Here is a 14,731-nt window from a genome sequence, read left to right as displayed (position 1 = left end):
GTGAAGATCCTGACTTTTGCAGACAACACCACCATGGTGGGCTTCATAGCCCTTCAAAAAGCTGCCTACAGAAAGGAAATCAATATGCAAAAGACTGTAAAGGTGGTGGTGAACCTCAGGCTTAACACTTAACATCAATGGCCTCAATTCTGATTTAATGTAATTAATTAATTAATTGCCACTTTGTGTCTCTCCCAGTAAAGTGATTATTCATACTACTAATTATAGTATGAATGATTAAGACTTAACTAGTTACTGATATCTTAATTCTCTCTAACTTGTTTTTGTGTTTCTCTCTCTAACTTCTTCACTTGATTTTTAACGTTTAATCTGTTAAGTCCTTCATACTTGCACATATTATCTAATGACAGGTTGTTTAAGGATCTAAGATCAGGTTTCTATGGTTCTAAGGTTTCCAGAAAGAACCCTTCCTTTAAGATATTAAGATAAGATATTAAGATAATATTGTTACAGATATTGTTTTCTATCATTTCTAGGCTTAAAAAAGCAACTGTCTACATACTTTCAATAAGAGGCCTGTGTTTTAGGCCTAACCAGTATGTCCACTTAAGTTTCTTCTGTGATTCACACTGAAGTGTGTATGGGCTGCTCTTAGTCATGAGTTATACAATTAGTATATTAGTCGTCTTTAATGGAGGGACACATAAAGCAGTAATGAATGGTTAAGTTTCTTGAAGTAAGGAGTAATTAATGGTGAAAATGTAAAGACAGCTCTGAGGATACAGAGGCATCTGAATATGTGGAGGTAAAAGAAAGTGTCTAGTAAAGATCAAGAATTGCGATCAATACAACACTATACAGTGGAGGAAAATGTAATGTTAGATCAGGAATTAACCCCTTAAATGGCCAAGGACCATTTAGGATTTATTACACACTTCTATAACCTAAGAATAACTCAGGCAGTTTGCAGTGAAGTCCCTAGTTACTGAATAATAAGCCTTAGTATGTAATAAGCCTGGAAGTTTTAGTGGTTAATTAATAGACAATTAATAGGGTTAACACATAAGTACTTGATAGTTCTAATTTATGTGAGTTCATAAGCAGTTTAATAAGCAGCAGTTAATATACAATTAATGAGTAAGACTAAATTATCAGTTAATGTGTGCTTAATTACTAATTACTTAATCAGTAACTAATGACTAATGGGCAGTTAATTAATAATCAGTATTTAATTACTTATTAGCATACAATTATCAATTAATTTGCATCCCTTAATGTAAAGTGATGCCAAATGGATAAAAAAATTTGCAGTGGAACATCGAAACTGGACACATGAGATGTGGAATAAGGTTTTGTGGACTGATTAACCTCTTAACATCCCAGGCTTATTACATACTAAGGCTTATTATTAAGCAACTACAGGGACTGCAATGTAAACTGGCAGAGCTAGAAGTGTGGGCCCTGGCCATTAAAGGGATTAAAATTGTAATTAGGATTAGATGGATTGAAGAAAGCGAAAAGTGCAACCAAGGTCAAAGACTGAACTTTAAAAGTATTCACAAGCATATTTCTTTGAAAAGCTGAAAGCAATAAAGAATGGAAACTATAGTAGAGGCAAAGCATGTGCACATTAAATACTGGTAAGACTGGTTAATCTGGTAAAATATTTAGTTGTTTAAGCTTCTGTGTAGCTTTTCTGCAAGCAGTAGGATTTTGTATTAAAATTGATTGATACATACCTGAACAGTGAATTCCGATATCTATAAGATGAACACAGCTATGTTTGCCCCATCCCAGTGATCCACAGTTTTTCAGTGTAGACTCTGATCCACTGCAGTCCACATGACTCATCCAGATCGGTCCAGATCCTGGAGCAGCAAGATCCAAACTCAGTGGCTTCCCACAGTCTAACTGTCTACACACCACTGCAGTATTAATCATATCCCAGATACAACCGCACACTGCTCCCCACTGTCCTCTATGAAGAACTTCCACTCTCCCAGCACAGCGACTGTCTCCATCCACCAACCTCACACTGTCTGTGACAGAAAGAGTTAGAGAGAATATAGGAGTATATTGATGACAAGACCAAATCAGGAGTCATAATACAACTTGGTTCAACATGAAATGTGTTTAATGTGTTTAAATCTGATACCACTCTACATGCATTAAATAAATAAATGAATAAATCACATACCAGAACACACTAGTGCCACATCACTGTCATGGGAGCAGTTGTGTTTGAGTGAAGTTGATGTTGGACAGAAGTAAATCTGAGATTCGTTGCCTTTACACTGAAGCTTCTCTGACCACACCTGACCCTTCCCTCTGCCAAAAGCAGCTGCTCCCAGCACCTCCACAGGAAGCCCACAGCCCAGCTCTCGACACACAACCTCTGCATCCTGCTGGTCAAAGTCAGCATCACACACTGTGGACCAGGTCTCTCCATGAAGCACCTCCACTCTCCCAGAGCAGTGAGAACCACCAACCAGCCTGACTCCTGAAATATTGCAAGAAAAGATAATTCAAGGACATCTAAAGGTACACAAGTTTAAATTAAAAAAATTATACTAATGTTTTTAGGAGAACATTGTCACTGTCTTATTTAATGTAATTAATACTGTATAACACAGCAAGTGTACACAGCAACTAGTACACAAGATCCATAAATGCATTTCTAGAACAGTTTATAAAGACAGCACTTAAACTAGTGCAATGACTCCTTTCTCTGCTACTCTACCAGCCCTTTTACACCTTCTTGGTAATAGTGTGTCTGTTGAGCCAGGATGCTGACTCTTCCAGTTCAGTTTGTAAATGGATATAGTTTTTCTTAGACCTCCACTACATAAACCCCCTCAGCTTGTTTACACTTTGTGAAGTGTTGCCTTTGCTTACAGAGGCTTACTGAGACTTCCAGTCTGTTAGTTTGCTTCTCCGTGTATGACCTGTTTGACAGTAGTTCTGACTTGATCGTATTTCAAAGCAGTGATGCACAAACTAGTTGTGCACTTAGTTCTGAAGCCTACCTCTATGATTTTATTTTGTTCAGTGTAGGCCCCTATTTGATGTTTCTACAGTCTGTCTCTATCCTAAATGTTACCTTTATGTTACCTCAGTGTGAATGAGTCATTGACTGCTAAACAAGTGTTAGTGAATGCATGAAAATGTCACAATGACAATGTTACCTTGGATATTACACAAAAGTACAAGTTCAAATGTTACAATGAAGTTATAATATTGATATTGCAATACACATTGCACTAATATAACAACATTACAGTGTATGTTACAATAAAGTAATAATGTTGAAATACATTGATGACTGTTGTTTTTTGTTTTTGTCTTTGCTCTCAGTATTTAAACTGGTGTTGTATAAGCATTTTTAATATGTAAAATAGTCACGTTAGGATGTGATATTGCATTCTAGTGGCAATGCTGGGAACTGCCAGTGACAGAGTTAAATGTGTTAATAACCAGACTGAGATATATAAGATTTTTGATGACTGCATAGAAGAAATATATTAATTCAGTATACAACACATTATACCACCAGTAACAATTGTGTGAAAATTAGAAAAAAAAAAAATGTGACTGGTTATTTCTTAGGTTTACTATTGGATATTTTCATGTAAGGAAAAAAATAATTAAATGCAGGAAAATACTGCCTTAAAAGTAATGCTGTATTGTTTAAAAGGTGCATGAAATCGCTGTGGCTTGTTCCATTGAGACCACCTGTAGCCAGTGGGCAGTCCTACCAGTCCTGGTGAAAAAGAAAAATTGCAGCTGGTGGTTCTGTGTGGACTACAGGTGGCTCACTGTGGTCACAAAACATATACATACTCTCTGCCTTGCACTGACAATGGCCTCGACACCATTGCTGACTCACAGTGTCTCAGGTCCCCGGACCTGTGCAGTGGTCACTGTCAGGTTGTGCTTGCTTCATAGGCCAAGGCGAGAGTGGTTGGCTACAGTGGTTCATTGACTAGCTATGAAGGCCTACCATTCCCAAAGGGATAGCTTGACATTGTGAGGGAGTCTTCTCTATCAGCGCTAAGCGATGTCTTTTACAAAGGTGTGGTAGCATCCGGTAACCAAACCATTACGACAGAGGGTGCCATGATCATGGTAGAGTGACTGGTGGATGTGTGCAGAACTCTGAAAGTGTTTCTCCTTACCTCATCTTATCCCACTTTTACAATATCTTAGCCATTCTAATATATATATATATATATATATATATATATATATATATATATATATATATATATATATATATATATATATATACATATGTTTTTTTTGTTGTTTTTTTAATCTATATGTACCCCTAGAAATTCTTAACAGTGAAATCTAACTGAAGCAGGGTTTAGCAAAAGAAAGCCTGTGCTCAGGACCAACAAACTCAAGCTCCTACAGTTTGCCAAACATCACTGGAACTCTCAGTGGGACTGTGTTCTATGGTCAGATGAGTCCAAAATAGAAGTTTTTGGCAAGAAACACCAGCAAGTTTAATGTGTACATGAAGACAGCTATGCAAAAAAGTACCCCATTGCCACTGTGAAGTTGGATCTGTGATGTTGTGGGGCAGGCCCTGGACAATTTATTCAAATACATGGTAACACAGGTATCAGCAGAAAAAAAAAATCAAAACCTGACTGCTTCAGCCAACTGGGCCATAGTTTGCACCTTTCAGCAGGACAATGATCTTGGTGTTGTATAAGCATTTTTAATATGTAAAATAGTCACGTTAGGATGTGATATTGCATTCTAGTGGCAATGCTGGGAACTGCCAGTGACAGAGATTTAAATGTATTAATAACCAGACTGAGATATATAAGATTTCAGCAGGACAATGATCCAAAGCACACCTCAAAATCAACACAAAAATGGTTCACTGACCACAGAATTGAGGTTTTGCCATGGCCACCCTAGTCCCCTGACCTAAACTCTACAGAAAACCTGTAGAACGAGCTGAAGAGGAGAGTCCACAGTGTGGACCTCAGAATCTGAAGGATCTGGAGAGGTTCTGTATGGAGGAATGGTCTCAGATAACTTGTCATGTGTTCTCCAGTCTCATTGTATTAGTGTTATATGCTGAGGACTTGTCATGTGTTCTCCAGTCTCATGTATTAGTGTTATATGCTGAGGACTTGACTCAAAAGCTGTCAGCAAATAATTTGAAAAGCCAACTTAGTTACCTTTCTGATCTTTACTCTAAATGTATTTATGGTAGGACATCAGTAAATTAAATATAAGATAAATTTACCTTAAAGTTTTTCACATTGTATGTGATTGTTTTCTGTATGGTAGTTTTATTCAAAACTTTTTGGCTTCAAATTTGTAACAAAAAAAACATTACTATTAAGATGATAAGGACTGCATGTATTTGAATGATGTGTTTCACAGTAATACCAGTGGGAGAACCAGTTTCCCCATCTATGCTAAGGAGGACCTATGACATCTGCTGCTGGTGAGTAGGCACTATTTAGTAGTTTGTTGAGTGTGAGTTTGGGTGGGACTGTGCACAGTAATGGCTCACCTGGACTGCTCAGTCCCTTTTTGGCCCTGAGAGCTGACCATCAGCCCACCATCTGCTGTGGTGCCTTGCAGCTGTAACATTGAGTTTCCCTTAGGGAAGGGGCCATCAAAGACAAGCCGACAAGAGAGGGAGACTATTTTTGTATTCATGTATTCATGTGTTATGCACTATTTCCGGTTCGTGGAACCGGAGTTTCTGTCCTGAGTTTCTGTTCTGACAGTGTGACTGTCCTCCTGCTGCTACCTGTACTTGGATTATTTAACTGGGATGATCTGCTTTCCAATTCTACTCAATATTGTGAGTTCACTGAAACTTTGATTGAAGCATTTCCAAGTAACCTTCTTTCACTGGCCTGTACTGTGTGTAGCGGCTACAGTTGCACCTTGTGATTTGCTGTTTCTGTATTGGTCATTACTCTCATCATTGCAAACAATACTGCAATGCTTTTCTGTAATAAAATATATATATAAAAAAACAAGTGTGTAATAAGTAAGAATGATTCATAACTATAGACAATAAAGTTTAATAGGTAGAAAATGTGAATTTGATCATTTAAAATCTTTCTGTAGTCAGTTTATTTCTAATATGTGAATATAGTTTACCTGAGCAGATGACTCCAGCATCTTTAGAATGATCACAGTCATGTTTACTTGATTTTAAAGATGAACAGTTCTTCAGTGTTGACTCTGATCCACTACAGTGAACATTATCCATCCAGATTGGTCCTGATCCTGGTCCAAAGTGAGCATCACTCAGTGCATCTACAGCCTCTCCACAGCCCAGCTCTCTACACACCACTGCAGCATCTCTCATATCCCAACCACGACTACACACTGTTCCCCACTGTCCTCTATGAAGAACCTCCACTCTCCCAGCACAGCGACTGCCACCATCCACCAACCTCACACTGACTGTAAAACAGAGAGAGAGAGAGAGAGAGAGAGAGAGAGAGAGAGAGAACACCACACAAAACCTGAAAGACAGCTCTATAATGCTGCAGTATAACCTTTAAATAATGCAAAGAAAAATTGCTTGCAAATAAAAGAAAGAAATAAAATATAATTTATAGATAAATTGTGAATGCATTTCTTACCAGCACACATGAGTCCCACATCACTGTCATGCGAACAGTTGTGTTTGAGTGAAGATGATGTTGGACAGAAGTAAATCTGAGATTCGTTGCCTCTACACTGAAGCTCCTCTGACCACATCTGACCCTCCCCTCTGCCAAAAGGAGCTTCTCCCAGCACCTCCACAGGAAGCCCACAGCCCAGCTCTCGACGCACAACCTATGCATCCTGCTGGTCAAAGTCAGCATCACACACTGTGGACCAGGTCTCTCCATGAAGAACCTCCACTCTCCCAGAGCAGCGAGAACCACCAACTAGCCTGACTCCTGAAATATTACCAAGGGAGAAAAGAGGACATTTCACAGCGATGATTAATGACAACTAACATAAAATTATTGACAAAGTATTTAGTGGAAATTTTTGACCTTAAATATATTAGGTAATGAACCTTAACAAAAACAGCAAATACTGGGACATACAGACAGATGACAAATTAAAGGAAAACCCATAACAAGTGCAGATGCTTCCAGACTGGTGTATTGTTATGATGCAATAATGTTATGTCCCATACTGACTCTACAGCAGCACCACCTGGGGCAAAGGGTGGTCTTGCACAACCAGATATATCTAATCAGTCCTGGGATTTAAACATGTGCCTTTGGTTGCTGGTTCACCTTTTCTACCACTAGGCTATCAGACACCCCAGTAGTCCAAATCCTACCATGCTCTGTGACATATTAAAATGCTTAGCAGATGCAGTTGATCTCAGTGAATTTGAAAGAGGCATGGATGGCAGGAGCTTCACTCACAAAGACTGACTAGTGTTCCAAAAGGTACAGTGACTAAAGTGATATCTGCTTTTAGATCTCTGATAAAGACATTAAACTGGGCTGGAAACTGTAGTAAAAAGCAGCCATTCAATGACTGTTACTTTAGAATCAGAATCAAAATCTTTATCTGCTTTGTCACAGGTGTCCAAGGAATATCTCTTGGTGCAGTTGTCAACATAAAATTAAATCCCATAAAGAGATGTAATCTGTACAAAACCAGTTCTAAAAAAGCTGGGACAGTAAGCAAAATGTAAATGAAAACTGAAAGCAGATCTGTATATTGATCTGTATATTCAATTGAAAACAGCACAAAGATGAGAAATTTAATCTTTCACCTGTTTAATTTTCTTTTTCTTCTTAGGTTGATCACATGACTAGTCTGAGTGCTAATTTGAAGGTGACTTAAAGCAAATGTTAAATAAATTGTGTTTGAAGAAATTCTTTATGAAACATAATTTAATCAACAAAGTAATGCTCCGTTACAAATGTGCCTCTTATCAGTCCTCCAAGCTGAAGCTGACTTGCTTTAGAAAGCTAGAGAAAAATTACTTGCTGAACCAGGCTAATAGAAAGGATTGTACCCCACCCTTTCAGATTTCAGGTGTGGAACAGAGGAGCAGTCTTCCTCTTTGAGTCTTTTTACAGTGACAGTGAAGACAGCTCTGATTAAGCTGACTTTTATCAAACCAGCTCCAGTAATATCAAAGAATCAAAGTCAAAGACAGATGGGAAAGCTAAAAATTAAACATGAGCCTCTAAGCCCAGAGCAGATAAATAGCTTAGTTTTAAAAGAGTTTAAAAATCCAAAGAGATGGGCAACAGTCAAGTTGTTGCTGCTCAAACAACAGAGATCTTCCCCTGTGCTCAGTAAGAGCCTCTACACTCCAAGTACTGACCTCTTGTTCTTCAGAGAGTCTTCAGTGAATCTAGCATACCAGACCATCAAAGGATTAAAAACTGACACCACACCGATCTTTATGACCATTTATGTTCCGTAGTTCACTATAAACACCTAAGCTGTAAACTGCACAAGTTTACATATTTATTATAATTTATTTATTATAGTATTATAACTATAGTGGGTGATTTAAATTCTGCCTTCTGACTCCACATTTACTGCCCATATCTGTATACACTGTGTATGCACCTACTGTCTTTGTGCTTTTGTCTATTGTCTTTGCACTACTGTTTTTATCTATTTTGCTTGAGTACTTTGTGGTGAATTAAGGAGAGACTGTGTGTCACTGACAAAACTTGTTCAACTTGACGTGGTTAAACAAAAAAATTAAATATTCATTAACATGATGCACGAGAACCTCTGCATCCCTGTCCTGTCTCCACCGAAAAGAGTGGCTTCAGGTAGATTTCAACTTAGAATCCAGAGTTTTACTTGGTTCAGAAGGAAGAGTACAAAAAGAAGTTTGGAAAAAGTCAAGACAACTTCAGAGAAAGTCAAGAAGTTAAGAGACTGAGTGTTTCTTTTCCAGATCATATTTTTGCTTACTAGCAAGTTGATAGAGTTAAGAATTTTTATTGTTTGGCCAGAGGTAATTCAGGTGCAGAACCTTCTGTCTGGACAGTGAGAGAGAGGGAGTGGAAACAAACTGGTGTCCACTCTTCAGAGAAGTTTGCCTGTGGAGCAGAGTGAGTCTAAAATGCTCCTCTCAGAATCTGCTGAAACCATGTCTACTGCAGCTTCTTTCAGAGGCAGCTAAAAGGAGAGTGTCCTTCCACCCTTTTGACCACCACAGTTGTGTCGTGTTATCTCACATTTTTTATAGTCCATATTTCACTGCGCAAAGGGTAGAAGTAACTGCCTGAAGTACCAAACGAGCAGATACTCCACACCAAGGACAGTGTTTCCAACTGACAACTCACTGAGAAATTAAGGCAAAGCACTTCTCACATATGCTCAGTTTGGTGCCTGTTTAGTTTTCTGCAGGGTTTTTGTTCCTTTTAGTAAATTCAGATCAGGTGACTCCCTCATATCTGTGCCCCATTTGGTATCAATATCATTTAATGCATCATTTACCCTGTTTTTAAAAATTAATCAATAAATAAGCCATCTATTGCAAGCTAGCCTTTGTGTGGGTGGTATTTTATACCTTCTGGGCGAGCTGACTCCCTGACCATAGCCGACCTTACGGCCAAGAACTGAGACTGAACTAAACTTTGTTTTTTCTTTGACCCCTTTTTAACGAGTGCAAAAATAGGTTAAATTACTCCTATCATGACACATGGTTGAAGATTTTTTCATTTTATTGATTAAAACAGCTGTTGGTCATTGATTTATATGTCTCAGCTGCACATGCATGTATGCATAAGTTACTTGGTGAAATAAAGTGATTCTGATTGTGATTCACAGACACACTAATACACCGCCATACCATGACAGACACAGGCTTTGGAACTTTGTATTGGTAACAAAAGGGATGGTGCTTTTCCTTTTCTAAAACTGTTAACACATTTTTGGGCGAAGGGGTGGGCCTTGACCCATCCTCTGCCATTAAGAACTCTGCCTTTCATGTATGGTCCTTTTATACCCAAACATGATTGCACCACCTGTTGAAGATGTGTTTTTAGACCAATTTAGAGTGTTTTAGACACTCAAACATTTTGCTGGAATGCTTTGAGTCCAGTTGTCCCCACAGAGAGACGGGTCACTGCAAGTCAATACTAAGCTAATCACCTTTATCCTATGAAGAAACATTTTAATCCTGATGGCAGTGGTCTCCACCAGGATGAAAATGCTCCCATCCACAAGGCATTAGGGTTCACTAAATGGCTTAATGGCATAGTCACCTAAATCTGAACACCTGTGGGAGATTTCAGACTGTGTTAAACAGGCTCCCCTCCATCATCAAAACACAAACCGAGGTACATATCTTTTGAAAGAATGGTGGTCCATCTCTCCAGTACAGTTTCAGAGATGCCAAGCTGCATTAAAGGTCTTCTGGTGTCTACTTACTTTGGTGTTTCCATTACACCTTACAAGTTTGTTAGTATATTTACAAATATTCACGTATAGGATTTTAAAAATAATTTATAAATTCAGAGACGCGCAAAAGGGGTAAATTAATGTTCATTATAACTGTGTGACTGACTGGTTTTTGTATTAAGTAATTGTGATTTAGAGTAACTTACCTGAGCAGAAAACTCCAGCATCATTAGAGTGATTACACGCATGTTTAGCCCAAAGTGTTGAGTGGCAGTTCTTCAGTGTAGACTCTGACCCACTACAGTCCACATCAACCATCCAAATTTTTCCTGATCCTGGTCCAAAGTGAGCATCACTCAGTACATCTACAGCCTCTCCACAGCGCAGCTCTCTACACACCACTGCAGCATCTCTCATATCCCAGCCATCATCACACACTGTTCCCCACTGTCCTCTATGAAGAACCTCCACTCTCCCAGCACAGCGACTGCCACCATCCACCAGCCGCACGCTGCCTATACACAAGAGACAAATGAGAGTGACATAAAAAGAGGCAGAGAGGTGCAGAGAGATGCTATATTCATGCACAACCAGAGAGCTGCAGACAGAAAATTAATATCCTAAATGAATTTCAAACATGGGGTCAGTTAGAGGAATACAAGAGCAACTATGAAAAATATATTTCTTACCAGCACACACCAGCCCCACATCATTATCATGAGTGTAGTTGTGTTTAAGTGAAGATGATGTTGGACAAAAGTAAATCTGAGATTCATTTCCCCTACATTGAAGCTCCTCTGACCACACCTGACCCTCCCCTCTGCCAAAAGCAGCTGCCCCCAGCACCTCCACAGGAAGCCCACAGCCCAGCTCTCGACACACAACCTCTGCATCCTGCTGGTCAAAGTCAGCATCACACACTGTGGACCAGGTCTCTCCATGAAGCACCTCCACTCTCCCAGAGCAGCGAGAACCACCAACCAGCCTGACTCCTGAAATATTAAGAGAGAACAGAGTCAGAGTATTCATAGTTTCAAGATGGAGACAGGACAAGTGCGACAGGACACAGCAATTCAATGGATATAAAGAGTTCAATGGGAAAAAAGCATGAGTGTCTCATTTTAACAAAAAGGTAATTTCCCATTAGCAGCACCGAATCGAACGTTTTAAAGGATATTCATAGCATCATGTGACATATCATGTAATGTGAAAAGGAATGATGTTGTAGGGATGTGTAATTTATTTTTTCCCTTAAGTGTGTGTGTAATATACAAAACATGCCATCTTTTGTCTTAATTTAAAGGTAAAATCATGCCAGAGACATTGGAATGATCTTCAAAGTTGTGGGACACACCAGCTGCATGATATGGACATAATGTGTTTTTTTTGGGTTTTTTTTCCAGTATCACAAAGAAACCTTAAGGGTCACAGTAAAGACTGGAGGATGACCCCAGACTCTCCCACGTGGAAGAAGTGTGACAAGGAGTGTCCCACACCTAATCCTCTTAATAGTGACAGCACCTCAAGCTTTCTTTGAAGTTGCGAATTGGAGGTCTTTCTGACTTCTAGTCATTGGAGTCGCTTCCGACCTTTCAGCTGACCCCAATTTGAACTTAGTGCAGTTCTTACCCATCAGAAGATGAGGCAACGTATGCAAACTTCTGGACTGGCAGCTCTTTCTGCCCTTTTTGATACCCGAAGTGGAGCCTTTTTAAAGCAATATACCAGCTGGGGCAAAGTCTCTGAACACAAGGACACACTTTTGAGTGTTAATATAAGCTTCTTTCTGCTTCTCTTGCAATATTGGAAGGGTGGCAAGTCTCGAGATGCTGTAAACTCTCAAGAATCTAATTTGGTGTAAATTCCAGATAGACACGTTTTATCATTGCTGTTTGTGATCTTATATGTAGTGAGAATTATTCCTATTCTTGGTTTTCATTCAGGCAACTTAATAGTACTGCATATTTGACTTTATCTCCTCAATTTCTCATATTATCTTGCATATTATCTTATATCACTTTGCATACTGTTGTCTTTTTCTAAACTTTGATATCTTTCCTTTAAACCTTTTTATATTATTATTCAACTTTGTAAATGTTTTTGTTTATATTTTGTATCACAGAAGTTCTAACAGCTAAGACAGAATTCCACCAAATGTGAGTAATCAAATTTTATATATATATATATATATATATATATATATATATATATATATATATATATATATATATATATAAAATATATATACATTCAATACTATTTTGCCCTGCTGGATTTGTTTCCCTTTTATTACAAATTATTTTTACCTTAGTTAATAGCAATAATTTAGCCACAACTCCCACACCATTAAAAATATATGAAAATATAGCAGCATACCTGAACAGATGACTCCAGCATCTTTAGAATGATCACAGTTATGTTTACCCCATCCTGGTGATTTACAGTTCTTCAGTGTTGACTCTGATCCACTACAGTCCACATTAACCATCCAGATTGGTCCTGATCCTGGACCAAAGTGAGCATCACTCAGTGCATCTATAGCCTCTCCACAGTCCAGCTCTCTACACACCACTGCAGCAGCTCTCATATCCCAGTTATCATCACACACCGTTCCCCACCGTCCTCTATAAAGAACCTCCACTCTCCCAGCACAGCGACTGTCTCCATCTACTAGCCGCACACCGGCTGTACAACAGAAAGAAAAAACGTTTTCTCCCTGTTATGTTGTCATCTGTAAATGACTCTAGTGTTTTACATTAAGGGCTGACTTTACCCATGGTAAGCGTTTTGAACTCAAGCTGTCAATGACAAACCAGTGTCAGCTGGGCAGATAAGGGTGAGATAAAAGGGAGAAAGAGAACTTTTTACATCAGTCCTTACATCCCACGGCAATGCCAATGTGGTTGAACATTAGAGTGGTCCAGTGGCCGCCCCATTAAACATTAGCCCTGAAAGCTAGTGTTAGCTTAGTGAGAAAGTCTAAACAATTTGACACACAACCACACAGGTTCATTCTGGCTCACTCAGGTATCAATGACATAAATTTAGAGAATAAATATTCAAATCTGAACATTTAAATCTGTGTTTCATTTTGGAGCTGTTAGCTTAAACTACTTTTGTCGTTTAATGATCGCTTTGCAAGAATGCTAAACAACCAGACAACCAAGAGTGGGTTTCCATGGCATCGCTTGAAAAAAACATACAATCCAGCCCTGAACATTTGAAACAGTATATCACCTAAACATACGGAGCAGGAAAATTCCAGGAGCAATTTTGGCAACCATTGAATCATACAGGTATCTGACAGCCTGCCACTTTTATCAAGAGATTCAGTTGTTATCTCAAATAATATTTAAACCATTACTGAATGTTAACATGAGACTTTAGTAGTTAACAGCTAAGAGGTTTAATTCTAATATTTGTCCTATTTTTTGCAAATGATTTAGCACCATTGATTTAAATGTTACAATGTATTATATAATATTTAATTAGATATTATTATAGACGTAAATAAATTGTTCATTAGTGCTTAGTTCTTACTGTTCCAATTTACCCACTTCTAAAGAAATCAAAGGGAAAAGCTACACCATAATAACTTACTTTATCTGTTTGTTTAATGATTTGTTGTTAAGACCATTATATCTTAGTATTTTGCCATTTTGGGCTTGGCCTATGTTTTTTGCACAAGAGTGTAAAATGTTACCAATACATGTACAGTAGAGAATAATACAGAACATTTTTGAAGAATATGTGTTAAAAGGGCCAATATAGTTTATGACTGTTAAATTATTGATGTTACTATTGCTTTGAAACAAGAAATGTTTTATTTTTATTGACAACGCTTCTCCACCTGCACCCGAAGACAGCTCCAGTCGGCTCCATGTGCAGCCTTCCCTGACTTGCTGGCCTCTGAGGCCTCTGACCTGCCAGACTCTGAGTTCCCTGACTTGCTGGACTCTGTTTCTGGCCCCACAGTGCCACCCAGTGTTCCAGAGAGCACCTGCAAAGTAGCTATTGGTCCCATTGCTCCGGAGAACTGAGAAGTGCTCTGAGACCCGGTGCTGCATTGCTCCACCATCCTGTCTTGCCATGTTCTTGTCTTTGTCTGTTTTCCCTTCTTGTTAACCTTCATGCTTTTGCCATGTGCCTTTGTATGTTTCGGGTTCATGCTCCCTACTTAACTCTGTCCGCTCACCTGTTTCTTCTGTGTAACCCAGTAATCACGATCATGTGTTTCTTGTTAGTATTTCCCAGTATGTATAACCCTTGTTTTTGTCTTGTGTTTGCTTGGCATTGTTTGTTGTTTTCAAGATGTAGCTTTGTTGCATTTTTATTTATTCTTGTGCTTATTTTTAATAATTAATAAATATTTTTATCTTGTTCTTTCTTTGTT

At 38.6% G+C, this 14,731-nt stretch overlaps 1 protein-coding gene across 1 annotated transcript; it reads right to left on the bottom strand.

The window, feature by feature from the left end:
• Positions 1 to 2,109: 2,109 nt before the first annotated feature.
• Positions 2,110 to 14,416, bottom strand: LOC118800625 (deleted in malignant brain tumors 1 protein-like). The gene is made up of 3 exons (XM_036560889.1): positions 14,176 to 14,416; positions 12,715 to 13,023; positions 2,110 to 2,461 (listed from the first exon to the last, which is right to left on the bottom strand). Exons 1-3 carry the CDS (start codon positions 14,414 to 14,416, stop codon positions 2,151 to 2,153), a joined length of 861 nt encoding a protein of 286 aa, XP_036416782.1. The 3' UTR covers positions 2,110 to 2,150.
• Between the last annotated feature and the right edge of the window lie 315 nt (positions 14,417 to 14,731).

This window comes from Colossoma macropomum, unplaced genomic scaffold, assembly GCF_904425465.1.
Source record: "Colossoma macropomum unplaced genomic scaffold, Colossoma_macropomum, whole genome shotgun sequence".
Lineage (NCBI taxonomy): Eukaryota > Metazoa > Chordata > Actinopteri > Characiformes > Serrasalmidae > Colossoma > Colossoma macropomum.
The sequence above is the reverse complement of the archived record's forward strand: the minus strand, read 5'-3'. Positions and strand labels throughout refer to the sequence as shown.